The sequence below is a fragment of the Mustelus asterias genome, chromosome 11, assembly GCF_964213995.1.
Source record: "Mustelus asterias chromosome 11, sMusAst1.hap1.1, whole genome shotgun sequence".
NCBI classification, from domain to species: Eukaryota; Metazoa; Chordata; class Chondrichthyes; order Carcharhiniformes; family Triakidae; genus Mustelus; species Mustelus asterias.
In genome coordinates, this window is record NC_135811.1 from 66,520,707 (window position 1) to 66,537,717 (window position 17,011).

The 17,011-nt window shown below is 45.7% G+C and overlaps 1 protein-coding gene across 1 annotated transcript in view; it reads left to right on the top strand.

The window, feature by feature from the left end:
* LOC144500259 (E3 ubiquitin-protein ligase TRIM39-like) overlaps nucleotides 1-17,011 on the top strand; it is a 52,334-nt gene that overhangs the window by 22,881 nt on the left and 12,442 nt on the right. Inside the window, exons 2-3 of the mRNA XM_078222935.1 lie at nucleotides 6,978-7,073; nucleotides 15,232-15,420. Of these exons, the coding sequence (XP_078079061.1) occupies nucleotides 6,978-7,073; nucleotides 15,232-15,420 (285 nt within the window). The remainder of the gene's footprint in view (nucleotides 1-6,977; nucleotides 7,074-15,231; nucleotides 15,421-17,011) is intronic.

A 17,011-nucleotide genomic window follows, 5' to 3' on the forward strand; every position in this document is an offset into this window, starting at 1 on the left:
AGTGAGATAGCTTGATCTTGGTTTCAGATAAAGCTCGGCACAACATCATGGGCTGAAGGGCCTGTTCTGTGCTGTACTGTTCTATGAGTTGTTCGGAGAAAGGAAGAGAGGCATTGGGGAATGACAGCAAGATTGCTGGCGGAGGGAGAGAGGCAGAGAGGGAGCTGAAGATGGGGCAAATGGAGAGGGAGATTGAAGAGAGCAAGACAGGTAGAAAGTGCCCAGGGAGAAGTGGAGAGAATTCAAGCAATGGTGACTTCACAGGAACAACACCACTGTCTTTCAGTAATCGATTATATCTGTCACAGTGATGGCCCAAAGACCTCGTGCCCTTTAGCACTCGGACAATCCTAATTGATTAGTGGCCTACAGCCTTGCCTCTGTGTCTCTCTGGGGGACAATATTAACAGCACAACATTCTCACATGACTCAGGTTATGTCTGGACTAACTATAGTTATTTGTTATAACCACACTTAAAATAAAGAAGGGAAACATTTAATGAACCAAGTGGAGAGAAGACTTGCTTTTATCTTAGGGTAGAAGCCTTGGTCAGATAGATTGCATTGTAAATGAATTTGGACAAAAATCAACACAGACGCAATGACAATAATTTAATAATTCATTAGAAAAACATGCAGTGCCAGAGGATTGGTGGATAGCTAACATTGCAGCTATATTGAAGAAGGGAGAGGGACTGTTCAGGGAGCTACAATGAGTCAGATTAATGTCAATGTTATGAAGCGTAATGGAACCACTACTAAAAGAGAAAATCGAAAAACATCTAGACCTGGATTTTCCACTCCCATTTTTCTTGGGCGGTTTGGTGACAGGAGCGGAAAATCTCACAAGACAGCCAGTGAAACTCTGCAGGTCCACAGTTGCGTGGACCTGCAGAGTTTCACTGGCTGTCTTGTCTGGAGACAATACACATCTTTTTAGCCTGTCTTGATGCTCTCTCCACTCCTATTGTTTTGTTTCTTAAAGACTGGATTAGTTGTAAGTATTCGCATTCCAACCATTATTCATGTAAATTGAGTCTGTGTCTTTATAAGTTTTGTTTGTGAACAGAATTCCCACTCACCTGAAGAAGGGGCTTAGAGCCTCGAAAGCTTGTGTGGCTTTTGCTACCAAATAAACCTGTTGGACTTTAACCTGGTGTTGTTAAACTTCTTACTGTGAAATGTTACCAGCAGAAGCTTGTGATCTGAGCTTCAGAACTCAAGCAGCACTGCATCGTGAGGCAGAGACCATGGGCAGCATGGTTAGGGAGGTGGTCAAATTCAGGGTTAGGAGCCTGCAGGAAGAGAGGGAGTGGGTGACTGCCAGGGAGTCTAACAAAATCAAGAATCTAGTGCAGGAATCATCTGCGACAATCTCACTCATTAACTGGACTGGCTTTCCATCTTGGAGACCAGCGAGGGCAATTCCAAAGGGGTATAGCCAGAGCCAAGTCCATGGCACAACAGGTGGTTCGGCTACACATGAGAATAGGAAGACAAAGCAATCGTGAAAGGGGATTGTATGAATCCTGCACTTTGGTAAGGAAGGTGCAGCCCTTGTTACCTCTTCATCTGTGGGAATGGCCAATGGGAACAAAGCCAAAATGGTTGAAAGCTTCAGGTTTTTAGGTGTCCAGATCACTAACAACCTGTCCTGGTCCCCCCATGCCGACACTATAGTTAAGAAAGCCCATCAATGCCTCTACTTTCTCAGAAGACTAAGGAAATTTGGCATGTCAGCTATGATTCTCACCAACTTTTACAGATGCACCATAGAAAGCATTCTTTCTAATTGTATCACAGCTTGGTATGGCTCCTGCTCTGTCCAAGATCGCAAGAAACTACAAAGGATCATGAATGAAGCCCAGTCCATCACTCAAACCAGCCTTCCATCCATTGACTTTGTCTACACTTCCTGCTGCCTTGGAAAAGCAGCCAGCATAATCAAGGACCCCACGCATCCCACTTATTCTCGCTTCCACTTTCTTCCATCCGGAAAAAGATACAAAGGTCTGAGATCACATACCAACTGACTCAAGAACAACTTCTTCCCTGCTGTCATCAGGCTTTTGAATGGACCTACCTCACATTAAGTTGATCTTTCTCTGCACCCTAGCTATGACTGGAACAGTACATTCTGCATTCTCTCCTTTCCTTCTCAATGAACAGTATGCTTTGTCTGTCTAATGCACAAGAAACAATACTTTTCACTGTATACTAATACATGTGACAATAATAATTCAAATCAAATTGCCATGGCTGTGAATCCAAATTGACTCTGCTGGGCCAGTGGAAGGGCAGATGCTCTTAGTGGGAATGGATGCCCATTCCAAGTAGCCGGAGATTGAGAGTATGAAGACCATGTCGGCAGAGTCAACGCGAGACAAACTCAATGGAATATTTGTCTGGTTTGGCAATCCCGAGCAAGTGGTCAGTGACAATGAACCCCAGTTTGTGGCACAGGATTTCACAGAGTACATGGAGCACCCCGGAATCAGACACGTGAGGTCGGCACCGTATCACCTGGCGACGAACGGTCTGGTGGAATGATTTGTTCAGACCTCAAAACAGACTCTGAAGTCGGTGCAAGGGGTGGGATTGCGAGGGCGGTAGATAAATAAATTCCTGAGTGAATACTGCAACATGTCACAACTCAGTGTTTGCCAGCCTTGTTGATGTTCAACCTGAAAATTGAGAACTATGTTCAACCTGCTGGGAGGAGACCCGGGAGGTGCCTGAGCGGAACGGAGAGGGACAGATGGCCAGAGAGCAGGAATGCAAAGTCAAAGGCTTTTCAAAGAGGGACTTTGGTGAGGTCAGGAATTAGACATCTGGAGAGAAGTGGACACTGGCTACCATTTTTGCATAAAGGGGACTTACACAGTGCAGACCAGGGATGAGCTGGTTTTGGGGAGGCATGTAGATCAGTTGGTCACAGCACCACATCAGAGGTGGGAAGCCCCATAAATGATAGAACCATCCATGTTGGCCCCAGTGGCATTGCCCAAGCTGAGTATTTCAGACACAGAGTTGGTCACCCCAAGGGAGGTGCCACCAGCCACCTGTCTGAGAGGAACCCTCCTCCTGAGCAGCAAGATCTTTCCGAATCCCATGAGACTCCGGAAGAGGTTCCAGAAATGAGGAAACAACCTCTATGAAACCGCCACCCCCCCTGATAGACTCAATGGGAGGACCTTTCCTATCCTGCCCGCCACGGGAAGTGTAGCGGGCAAGGGGTTGAGCATAGGAAGGTCCATTGACCTCAGACAGGATTTTCCGGTTTCCATGTCAGCACGGCCAGAAAATCCTGTCCACTGTGTCCATGTAGACTGCGTGGAGGACTTCACCTGAGGGACTGTGCAATGCTCTGTATAAATAGTAGTCATTACATGTAAATATGTTCTTCCTGATTTGTACATATGTTTTGAGTTGGGAAGTTTTGGATTTAAGGGGGAGGGGTGATTTTTGTGTATCTATTGTATGTTGGGGTTTGGGATGCAGACTACCCCTTTAAGAGTGGTCAGGTAATCTCTGGGTAATGAGCGCCTCCCCAAGTAGGACCCTGTTGGGCACTCTTAGGCCTGACTATAAATGAGCACACACCTTCAGTAAAGAGCTCCCAGTGTTCGAGTTATCAAGCCTACCTCGCGATTCTTTATGCACCCTTAGTCCATAGGGACAAACTTGATAAGTTTCCTCTGGTTGGAGAGCCAAACTGGGGAGCATTGATTCATTCTTTGGTCCAATGGTTGATCTGCAACTTCACTCCAATGGATTGTATCCGTTGGTACCATAGAGGCTGGAATTTTACACCCCCAGACTCCTAACCCAGGAATCAGCTGGCAGGAGAGAGGTGCAAAATCGCAGACAGGATGGTTGAGGGGGGTGTGGGGGGGATGTCTATCCTCCTCTTCTGGTATTCTATCAGCATCAGGGTAAGGGTTCAACAGCCCACCCAGTCTTGGGCCAATTGAGGCATTTAAAATGGCCAATTAATGGCTATTTGAGGGCCTCCCACCACAGCTGGTATTTTACCCAAATGGTCTGAGACTTGAGGTAGAGTCCTTCCTGTTCAGGCATCCCGTGCCCCATACAGGGACTCCCCAATGGAGAGCCATCACCACTTTAACCCTGATTGATATCCACCCCTGCCCACACTAGGATCTGCCTGATTGGCCCAAACAAGGTCCCTCCATTTACATTGCACTATGGCCTCTCCCATTGATTTTCATGGGAAACTGACTCTAGTCCCAACTGTGACCACTGCTCCCGGTGATGCTGACTGGCATTGGAGAGCTGGCAGCCATCGGATTGTCCAGCAGCTCCTGAAGGCAGGATATCCTCCCTCCTGGGATTCAGATCCACAACCTCACACAACTAATTGCCTAAGCCATGGCACAGCATGGTAGTACAGTGGTTAGCACTGCTGCCTCACAGCATCAGGGACCCGGGTTCAGTTCCAGCCTCGGGTCACTGTCTGTGTGGAGTTTGCACATTCTCCCCGTGTCTGCGTGGGTTTTCTCCAGGTGCTCCGGTTTCCCCTCTCAGTCGAACGTTGTGCAGGGTAGGTAGTTGGCAATGCTAAATTCACCCTTAGTATCCCAAGATGTGTAGGTTAGATGGATTAGCCATGGGAAATGCATGGGGTTTCAGGGATAGGGTGGGGTAGAGGGCCTGGGTTAGATACTCTGCCAGAGAGAGATGGTGCAGACTCGATGGACCGAATGACCTCTTCTGCACTGTAGGGATTCTATGATTCGGTGAAAATAGCATCATGGCTTCATGGGCAGAGGAGGCGGGGCTCAGGCCCAATTTACAGCCAATGGGGAGGCTGCCACGTTATTGTAAACTTCAGCCAAATCTCAGATTTAAAATGGCCAGCTTGATCTCGAATCAAAATAGTTTATTAAAACTGCAGTGAAGTTACTGTGAAACTCCCCTAGTTGCCCTGCTCTAGTGCCTGTTTGGGTACACTGAGGGAGAATTTAGCATGGCCAATGCACCTAACCAGCACGTCTTTCAGAATGTGGGAGGAAACCGGAGCACCTGGAGGAAACCTATGCAGACACGGGGAGAACATGCAGATTCCACATGACCCAAACCGGGAATCGAAACCGTATCCCTGACTCTGTGAGGCAGCAGTGTTAACCATTGTGCCTCTGTGCCGCCTTACTATTTTCACAAGAGATTTCCAAGCTTTCTACCACCTTTTGTGTGTCAAAGTGTTTCCTAATTTCATTCCTGAAAGTTGTCTTTAGTTATCCTGTCTTTTTACACTCCCCAATCCGCAAAAACAGTTTCTATCCACCTTCACTGATTTTCCCCTTAAAATCTTGAAAACTTTGATCAAATCACATTCTAAATGCTATCGAATACAATGGTAGTTTGTGTAATCTCTCATCTTAACTTAATTCTTGGAATTTAGTATTATTATGGTAAAATTTGGATAATTCTAAGCTGTACTCAACTCCAAGGTCAAATATATCCTTCCGAAGGTATGGTGCTCCAGATGTGGGCTAACCAAGGCTTCCTATAGTCCTGGCGTAACTTCTATCCCCTACTCTATTTGACTGCCTGGATTAAGGAACCATTCCACGAAGCTTTTTGATTATTTTCTGTATCTGTGCTTGATATTTTAATGATCATTGTTCCCCTATGTCTCTGGGTTTCCATGGTTTCTAGTTTTTCACCATTTAGAAAGTATTCTGATCTGTCCTTTTTGCATCCAAAGTGAATGGCTGAATTTCTGGTTACATTGAAATCCAAAGGCCACAGTTTTAGACCACTCACCTAATTTATCAATATTTCTTTGAAATTTTATGTTCCATCTAAACTGATTACAATTCCACCTTTGTGTCACTGACAAACATGGATGTGTGGCTTCCTATTGCATTAAATCAGTCACGAATGGGTACAAGAAATAGTTGCGGCTGCAATGTGGGTCTTTGTGGGACACCATTTGTTGCGTCTGCTAATCAGATTACCCATTCATTTTCCCCAAGCTTCAGCCAATTTCTAACCAGATCAATAAGTTATCTTCAATCCCAGTAGCTTCAATTCAGCTAACTATCTCTTCTGAGAGGCGTCAAAAAATGCCTCCTGGAAAGTCCATATCAATAACATCGATAGACATTCTTCTGTCCACGACTTTAGTCATCTCTGTAAAGAATTCAAGCAGGTTTGTCAGATATGACCTGCCCTATGTTGGCTTTGTCTAATCAGCTGAAAATTTACAGTGTTCAGTAACTCAGATTTAATTATAGACTTCGGGAATTTCCTGATAACAAGTCTAACTGCTCATAATTCCCTGGATTTCTTCTGACAGCCGAGGCAGCAACTGTTTGTATTTTAAAAAATTAACCTGAAACCCTTTCTTGACTGCAAGCTTAGCTCCTCCCATTGGGCACATGACTCTGTACCTGTCAATGAACCTAATCAAAACTCTACTCTGAAACCCCCAGGGGAGGCCCAAGTAAACACAAATGCATTAGCTCTACTTAAAACAAATACTCCAGGTCTAAAGTGAGCATTTATCCTGTACTCCCAGCTACCAATTTAAAGGTATTCCTGGACATATCGGCACCCTACAAAACCGATCTGAATTCTAAACCTACCCCTTATAAGAAACATGATACACATATTTCTTAAAGGCACAGTCTCACCACACTTCATTATTGTCGTTTCCTTTATGCTAATTTTGGTGGCCCCTGACACCCTCCCCTTCCCAATTTAATATTAATTTCTTCAGAATATTCTCCACTGTAAATTCTGGTGCCAAGTAATTGTTCACATGTCCGCTATGTCCCTGTTATCAATTTCCAAGGGGCCCACATTGCTCCTGACCACCCTCTTTTTCCAAATATATATAATTCTCAAAGGATCAGGGCTTTCAGTTCTCTTGCTGTAGATTCCTGGGTCAGGAATTGTTATCGATTTCGTAGACCAGTTACTCAGCTGCATGTCTTTGTTCTGTTCAGCATGAACTCGCTTTAATGGTGGAATCGTTGAAAAAGAAGCACATTCATCACCAAGTAATAAAGGCCAACTATGAGGAGAATCTGACACAGCTGATGGTGCGTGAGTATTGAACATGGCTGCGACCCAGCCCATGAAATTACTAACATGTAAAACCAATCTTAATCAGAAGGTAGAGTGTTCAACGCCAAGGAGAGTGAACCATCTCGCAATCCTCTCAGACAGTGCTGATGATGAATCAGATGTCTCAGTTTAGAGGCCAGTGTGATGTGCCCTCACTTAATTTGCTGGGTTCCTCTGCCTATCGATGCTCCATTCTGTAGTTTCTGAGCTAACAGGGAAGTTAAAATACTGGGCCAAACTGCTTTTTCCTTCTGGGAACTCTCTTTAACCATCAAATTTCATTGATTCTTACAAGCAGAACACACAGTCTGCACAGCAGGCTTGGGTGTGGACTGCTATATGCTGTCAGTGTCACAGTCAAATGATATCAGCTTTGTGAGCAATTAGCTGGAGAAGCTGGTGAAGGTTCCAGCTCCCAATTGCTAACGTGTGACTCAGACTGGAAAACGTGGGTTAAAAACAGAAAATTCTGGAAATACATTCAGGAGGTGTGACAGCATCTGTAGGGAGAGAAACAAGAGTTAGCATCTGTGACCTTTCATCAGAATTGAAAGAGTCAGAGATGTGACAAGTTTTGAGAAAGCAGAGAGGCAGAACAAAGGAGGAATGGGGATTGGGAGAGTGGAAAGGACAAAAGGGAAAATAAGTGATGAGAACAGAAAGCAAGAAAGATAAAATAACAAAAGAAAGTGAAACATCGAAAGATGTATCTAGAGGAGGTGTAAACGGCAAAATCATTGCCAAATGGGAAAGTGGTATTATGATCTGTAATTGTCGAACACAATGTTGAGTCCAGAAGGCTGCAAAGTGTCTTATCAAAGCTGAGGTGCTGTCCTTCAAGTTCGGTTGAGCTTTATTGGGATAGAAAAGCAGGCCAAGGGCAGAGAGGTCACAGTGGGACTGGGGCAGAGAATTAAAATGACAAACAACTCAAAGCTAGAGAATGTGGATTTTGGGTGAGGGGACATAGAAACTGGGTACAAGGTCACGATTAAATCGCTTCTCACCAAGTAGCAGTGAATGAGTAGCCTCGCAGATCAGGTACGGCAGTATCCTTGATTTCCAGGTAACTTTATCCCAGAATAAGTACCAGATATAGAAATATAGAAACATAGAAGAAAGAAGCAGGAGAAAGCCATTTGGCCCTTTGAGCCTGCTCCGCCATTCATTATGATCATGGTTGATCGTCCAACTCAATAGCCTAATTCTGCTTTCTCCCCATAACTTTTGATCCCATTCACCCCAAGTGCTATATCCAGCCGCCTCTTGAATACATTCAATGTTTTGGCATCAACTACTTCCTGTGGTAATGAATTCCACAGGCTCACCATGCTTTGCGTGAAGAAATGTCTCCTCATCTCTGTCGTAAAGGGTCTACCCTGTATCCTCAGACTGTGACCTCTGGTTCTGGACACCCCTACCATCGGGAACATCCTTCCTGCATCTACCCTGTCTAGTCCTGTTAGGATTTTATAAGTCTCTATGAGATCCCTCCTCATTCATCTGAAGTCCAATGAAAAACAATCCTAACCTAGTCAATCTCTCCTCATACATCAATCCCACCATCCCCGTAATCAGACTGGTAAACCTTCGCTGCACTCCCTCGAGAGCAAGAACATCCTTCCTCAGAAAAGGAGACAAAATCTGCAAACAATACTCTAGGTTTGGCCTCACCAAGGCCCTGCATAATTGCAACAACACATCCCTGCTCCTGTACTCGAAACCTCTCGCAGTGAAGTCAACATGCCATTTGCCTTCTTTACCGCCTGCTGCACCTGGATGCTTACCTTCAGTGACTGGTGCACAAGGACACCCAGGTGCTACTGCACACTCCCCTCTCCCAATTTACACCATTCAATCTACCTTCTTGTTTTTGCTTCAAAGTGAATAACCTCACATTTATCCAAATTATGCTGCATCTGCCATTGATTTGCCCACTCACCCAACCTGTCCAGATCATGCTGAAGGATCTCTGCATCCTCGTCACAGTTCACCCTCCCACCCAACTTGGTATCATCTACAAACTTTGAGATGTTACATTTTGTTTCCAGTTCCAAATCATTAATATATATTGTGAATAGCTGGGGTCCCAACACCATCCCTGTGGCACCCACTAGTTACTGCCTGCCAATTTGAAAAGGACCCATTAATTCCTACTCTTTATTTCCTCTCTGCCAACCAGTTTTCTATCCATCTCAATACACTTCCCCCAATCCCATGCGCTTTAATCTTGCACAATAATCTCTTATGCGAGACTTTGTCAAATACTTTCTGAAACTCCAAATATACCACATCGGCTGGCTTCCCCTTGTCAACTCTACTTGTTACATCTTCAAAGAATTCCAACAGATCTTTCATGCTTGATTTCCCCTTCATAAATCCACACTGACTCTGTCTGATCCTGCCACTGCTTTCTAAATGCTCTGCTATAAAGTCCTTTATAATGGATTCGAGAATTTTCCTCATTACCGATGTTAAACTTACTGGTATATAATTCCCTGTTTTCTCTCTACTTCCCTTTTTGAAAATTGGTGTGACATTCACTACCCTCCAATCTGCAGGGACTGTTCCAGAGTCTATAGAATCCTGGAAGATGACCACCAATGCATCCACTATTTCTAGAGCCACTTCCTTAAGTACTCTGGGATGTAGATTATCAGGCCCTGGGGATTTATCCGCCTTCAATCCCACCAATTTTCCCAGCACCATTTCTCTACTAATATTGATCTCCCTCAGTTCTTCCCTCTCACTAAATCTTGCATTCTCTAACATTTCTCTGATTTGTGTCCTCTTCTGTGAAGATAGAACCAAAGTATGTATTCATTTACTCAGCCATTTCTTTGTCCCCTATTATACATTCCCCTGTTTCTATCTGTAGGGGACCTACATTTGTCTTCACCAATCTCTCTCTTCACGTATCTACAGAAAATCTTAGTGTCAGTCTTTATGTTCCCTGCAAGTTTACTTTTGGACTGTGTTTTCCTCTTAATAATCAATCCCTTGGTCCTTCTTTGCTGAATTCTAAACTGCTCCCAATCCTCAGACCTATTATTTTTCTTGGCCAATCTGTATGCTCCCTCCCTGGATCAGATACTCTCTCTAATTTCCTTTTTAAGTCATGGATTGGCCCTCTTACCCATTTTGCTTTTGTGCCAGACAGGAATAAAGAACAAAGAACAAAGAAAATTACAGCACAGGAACAGGCCCTTCGGCCCTCCAAGCCTGCACCGACCATGCTGCCCGACTTAACTAAAACCCCCTACACTTCCAGGGACCATATCCCTCTATTCCCATCCTATTCATGTATTTGTCAAGATGCCCCTTAAAAGTCACTATCGTCTCCGCTTCCACTATCTCCCCCGGCAAAGAGTTCCATGCACCCACTACTCTGTGTAAAAAATCGGCCTCGTATATCTCCTTTAAAACTTGCCACTCGCACCTTAAGCCTGTGCCCCCTAGTAATTAACTCTTCCACCCTGGGAATAAGCTTCTGACTATCCACTCTGTCCAGGCCTCTCTTAATCTTGTAGACTTCTATCAGGTCGTCCCTCAACCTCCGTCGCTCCAGTGAGAACAAACCAAGTTTCTCCAATCTCTCCTCATAGACAATGCCCTCCATACCAAGCAACATTCTGGTAAATCTTTTCTGTACCTTCTCCAAAGCCTCCACATCCTTCTGGTAGTGTGGTGACCAGAATTGAACACTATATTCCAAGTGCGGCCTAAGGTTCTATAAAGCTGCAACATGACTTGCCAATTTTTAAACTCAATGCCCCGGCTAATGAAGGCAAGCATGCCGTATGCCTTCTTGACTACCTTCTCCACCTGCATTGCCACTTTCAGTGACCTGTGTACCTGTACACCCAGATCCCTTTGCCTATCAATACTCTTAAGGGTTCTGCCATTTACTGTATATTTCCTATCTGTATTAGACCTTCCAAAATGCATTACCTCACATTTGTCTGGCTTAAACTCCATCTGCAATCTCTCCGCCCAAGTCTCCAATTGATCTATATCCTGCTGTATCCTCTGATGGTCCTCATCACTATCTGCAAATCCACAAACCTTTGTCGTCCACAAACTTACTAATCAAACCAGTTACATTTTCCTCCAAATCATTTATATACATTGCAAACAGCAAAGGTCCCAGCACTGATTCCTGAGGAACACCACTTGTCACAGCCCTCCATTCAGAAACGCACCCTTCCACTGCTACACTCTGTCTTCTTTGACTGAGCCAGTTTTAGACAGATACCCTACAATGCAGAAAGAGGCCATTTGGCCCATCGAGTCTGCACCGACCACAATCCCACCCGGGCCCTACCCCCATATCCCTACATATTTACCCACTAATCCCTCTAACCTGCACATCTCAGGACACTAAGGGGCAATTTTAGCATGGCCAATGAACCTAACCTGCACATCTTTGGACTGTGGGAGGAAACTGGAGCACCCGGAGGAAACCCACACAGACACGAGGAGAATGTGCAAACTCCACACAGACAGTGACCCAAGCCGGGAATCGAACCCAGGTCCCTGGAGCTGTGAAGCAGCAGTGTTAACCACTGTGCTACTGTGCCGCCCCACCTTTGTATCCACCTTGCCAGCTTAGCTCTGATTCCATGCGACTTCACCTTCTGCACCAGTCTGCCATGAGGGACCTTGTCAAAGGCCTTATTGAAGTCCATGTAGACAATATCCACTGCCCTACCCTCATCAATCATCTTGGTCACTTGCTCGAAAAACTCGATCAAGTTAGTAAGACATGACCTCCCCTTCACAAAACCATGTTGCCTCTCATTAATACATCCGCTTATTTCCAAGTCAGAATAAATCCTGTCTCGAAGAATCCTCTCCAATAATTTCCCTACCACTGACGTAAGGCTCACTGGCCTGTAATTACCTGGATTATTCTTGCTACCCTTCTTAAACAAAGGAACAACATTGGCTATTCTCCAATCCTCTGGGACCTCCCCTGTATGTGGAGATGCCGGCGTTGGACTGGGGTAAACACAGTAAGAAGTTTAACAACACCAGGTTAAAGTCCAACAGGTTTATTTGGTAGCAAAAACCACACAAGCTTTTGGAGCTCCAAGCCCCTTCTTCAGGTGAGTGGGAATTCTGTTCACAAACAGGGCATATAAAGACAGAGACTCAATTTACGTGATTAATGGTTGGAATGCGAATACTTACAGCTAATCAAGTCTTTAAGAAACAAAACAATGTGAGTGGAGAGAGCATCAAGACAGGCTAAAAAGATGTGTATTGTCTCCAGACAAGACAGCCAGTGAAACTCGGCAGGTCCAGGCAACTGTGGGGGTTACAGATAGTGTGACATGAACCCAATATCCCGGTTGAGGCCGTCCTCGTGTGTGCGGAACTTGGCTATCTTGTCACACTGGCTGTCTTGTCTGGAGACAATACACATCTTTTTAGCCTGTCTTGATGCTCTCTCCACTCACATTGTTGCAGAACCCTTAAGAGTATTGATAGGCAAAGGGATCTGGGTGTACAGGTACACATGGAGGAGGTGTTGTTGCCTATCCTTACTGATTGTGGTCTTGGAACATGGATTTCAGTAAGGCATTTGACAAAGTCCCACATGGCAGGTTGGTTAAGAAGGTTAAGGCTCATGGGATACAAGGAGAAGTGGCTAGATGGGTGGAGAACTGGCTTGGCCATAGGCGACAGAGGGTAGCGGTCGGAGGGTCTTTTTCCGGCTGGAGGTCTGTGACCAGTGGTGTTCCGCAGGGCTCTGTACTGGGACCTCTGCTATTTGTGATATATATATATAAATGATTTGGAAGAAGATGTAACTGGTGTTATCAGCAAGTTTGCGGATGACACGAAGATGGCTGGACTTGCGGAAAGCGATGAGCATTGTCGGGCAATACAGCAGGATACACATAGGCTGGAAAATTGGGCGGAGAGGTGGCAGATGGAATTTAATCCAGATAAATGCGAAGTGATGTATTTTGGAAGAAATAATGTAGGGGGGAATTATACAATAAATGGCAGAGCCATCAAGAGTATAGAAACACAGAGGGACCTAGGTGTGCAAGTCCACAAATCCTTGAAGGTGGCAGCACAGGTGGAGAAGGTGGTGTAGAAGGCATATGGTATGCTTGCCTTTATAGGACAGGGTATAGAGTATAAAAGCTGGAGTCTGATGTTGCAGCTGTATAGAATGCTGGTTAGGCCACATTTGGAGTACTGCGTCCAGTTCTGGTCGCCGCACTACGAGAGGACGTGGAGGCGTTAGAGAGAGTGCAGAGAAGGTTTACAAGGATGTTGCCTGGTACGGAGGGTCTTAGCTAGGAGGAGAGATTGGGTAAACTGGGTTTGTTCTCCCTGGAAAGACGGAGAATGAGGGGAGACCTAATAGAGGTGTACAAAATTATGAAGGGTATAGATAGGGTGAACAGTGGGAAGCTTTTTCCCAGGTTGGAGGTGACGATCACGAGGGGTCACGGGCTCAAGGTGAGAGGGGCGAAATATAACTCAGATATCAGAGGCACGTTTTTTACACAGAGAGTGGTGGGGGCCTGGAATGCGCTGCCGAGTAGGGTGGTGGAAGCAGACACGCTGACATCGTTTAAGACTTACCTGGATAGTCACATGAGCATTCTGGGAATGGAGGGATACAAACGAATGGTCTAGTTGGACCAATGAGTGGCACAGGCTTGGAGGGCCGAAGGGTCTGTTTCCTGTGCTGTACTGTTCTTTGTTCTTTGAGTAAACCACGGCTTGGAGCTCTCCTGTAATGTCTTGCCCCTTTAAATTAAACTTTTGAAAGATGTTTTCTTTCAGATTATATCCAATTCTCTCAGGCCCTTCTTTCCTGCTCCTCGTTACCAACTATAAACCACAGGAATTACATGGAAACACTATTGTGGTGTACAACAACAACAACTACAACAACAACAACTACAATGCCAAGAGAAAAAAGAAAAGAAAAAAAACTACTTGCCAGTCACCAGCTGCTGACTGTGACGTCACGGTTGGATTTCATTCCATCTCTCACTTGCCCTCGAATCTCCTTCACCGGTCGCCTCTCCGCTCCTCCCGAGGATAAGCACCTCTTTCCCTCAGGTCCGCCTCTCCACTCCTCCCGAGGATGAGCATCTCTTTCCCTCAGGTCTGCCTCTCCGCTCCTCCCGAGAATCAACACCTCGTTCCTGAGCACCAAATTCCCACTCGGCTCCAAATTCCTGATACCCTCACTCTGGCTGAATTCTCAGTCCGGCTGCAGTCTCTCTTCCACTGCCGTGTGCAGGCTCACTGGTCTGAGTTCAGCTGCAAGAACTGGAGTTTGATGGCTACTCCTTAAGAACAAAAGAATCATGCATTTATATAGCACCTTTCATGATTTCTGGTCATGCCAAAGTGCTTTAGACCCAATTAAATAATTTTGAAGTTTAGTGACTGCTGAAACATGGCAAAATACAGCAGTCAATTTGCACACAGCAAGGAGCCACAAACTGCAATGCGATCATCATAAAATTATCTAGTCAAGTACTGTTAGCTAAAAGATAAATATTGGCCATGGCTGAGGAGAGGGTGCAGAACCTAGCAATCACACTGCAGTTGATTAAAATTCAGGAAACTGCTGTGAGCCACGTGGGAGAAAAATCAGAAGGAATTCTAAATGGTGCCTTTAAGCAAGTGTTCAATGAACATTTCTATTAGTTATCAAAGTATTAGACATGGGGTAAAGCTGGCTGTTTAGTTGACAGTTGAGAATCATACAGAGTCTATTTCTTTCCAGTTTGCCTGTTCAAAGGTGAGGGGTCACGAGTATTTGTCACCAATGAAAGGAGTGTGTTGGCAAGTTGAGTGCAGGCATGAGTTCGTAATGACACCACCAGGAATATATCCAATCAAAATTGGCAATCCTACTTTGCATCCAATTTACATTTTCATCACATTAAGGTGGTCCAATCAAAATTCAGACACAAACTGGGTGAATGGTAACCTTAACACACCTGGGGAATTTAACCACCCAAGCTCCAGTCTCTCTTTTCTCCTTGATCCTGTTTTCACACTCAAACCCTCCCTCTTTCCTTTGCTCATACTGCCTTGGCCTCTGCCACCTCCTCAGGTATGACTGTGTGATGTGGTCACTTCCTCTAGGATGAAGTATCATTGATGGAGCAGCGCATTGGGAGGGTCTTTGTGCATCTTCACGAGTACCTGAGGCTGGAGGAGGAGAACATTATGCAGGAACTTCACAATGATGCATGGCAGCATTTCACGGTGCTGGAAGAAATCATCATGCAACTGACTTTCGAATCCACTTCAATATCAGACACCATTCAATCAGTCAGTGAGGACCTCACTCAGGAAGATGCCATTCTATTCCTAATGGTTAAGTATTTTATACCTAGTCAGATACATTGGCAGCTATCTCTGTATCTAACATCACCTCCTCTCTTGGCACATCGCTGTCAGTTGCTGTTCTTCAATGTGAAGTTTGTTGGTTTTTGTTTGTGAGCACAGGTGTGTGATTTTCATCTTCCTTGGCCTGAACTTCAATCATGGTATGAGGGAAATGATAAGTAAAAGTCAGAGATATCTGCAAATGGGAGAGTAAGGGGTGGGTGAGGGGGGTAAATTTATTAACAAACCGTGTCTCACTCACCTCAAACATCCAGTTCCAAAAATACAGGAGCAGGCAGGGACGAGGCTCCAGTTTCCAGTCATGTCAAACTGGACCCCACCCTTAGTCATGGGGCATGTGATGGTTTGTAAGTTTTCTGTTCATCAGGACTCACTTCTCTCACTGAGAAAATCCAATCATATTTCAAAAATTTAAGACTTAAGATTGATTGGTTGTTTATGCAACTCTTTTGACTTCACAGCCACAGCGAGGTAAAGGTGAAGACAGATTCTGAGCCAGGACATCTGACCATCATGAATCCTATAACGTTCCGTGAAGAACCGGACACCAGTCCATCCAGAACCCTATAACAGTCCACCCTGTCCCCTACACCGGTCCACCCCGTCCCCTACACCGGTCCACCCCGTCCCCTACACCGGTCCACCCCGTCCCCTACACCGGTCCACCCCGTCCCCTACACCGGTCCACCCCGTCCCCGACACCGGTCCACCCCGTCCCCGACACCGGTCCACCCCGTCCCCGACACCGGTCCACCCCGTCCCCGACACCGGTCCACCCCGTCCCCGACACCGGTCCACCCCGTCCCCTACACCGGTCCACCCCGTCCCCTACACCGGTCCACCCCGTCCCCTACACCGGTCCACCCCGTCCCCTACACCGGTCCACCCCGTCCCCTACACCGGTCCACCCCTGAACCCTCCACCAGTCTTTCATGAATCATCCATCAATGCTGAGTTTTGGAGATTTTCTTTTTAAATTTTCTGTTCCAGCAGGAATGCTACTTTCTATTTAAATAAAATCAAATATCATAAAGGACAAACCTAATAATCAGCCAGATGATGATGAAGATAGGCAGGGGGGTGAGTGCCGCTTTGTTATCTATCCTCTTCGGGGACAGGGCTCACCTCCCTGGCTCCAGCTCTGAATGTGTCCCGCTCAGATACCTTCCCCTCCAATGTATCAACATTGTAACAAACTGGGAGTCCAGCCCAGGCCAGCCAGGCCTCACCTGGCTGCTGTTGGTCTGAGCGAGGCTGCTGGAGGCTCCCTGCCCTTGGGATGGTGGTGTAGTGGTAATGCCACAGGACACTCCAGAGGCCATAGCCAATGCTCTTGAGGACATGACAGAATGGAAAAAAAATAATTAGCAATTCTGGTCTCAGTCATGGTCAAACTATCATCAATTATCAGGAAAAGAACCACATCACCAATGTTCTTTAGGGAAGGAAACTGCTACCTCTTCCTTGTCTGGCCTGCACATGATTCTAAACCCACAGCAATGTGGTTGGTGCT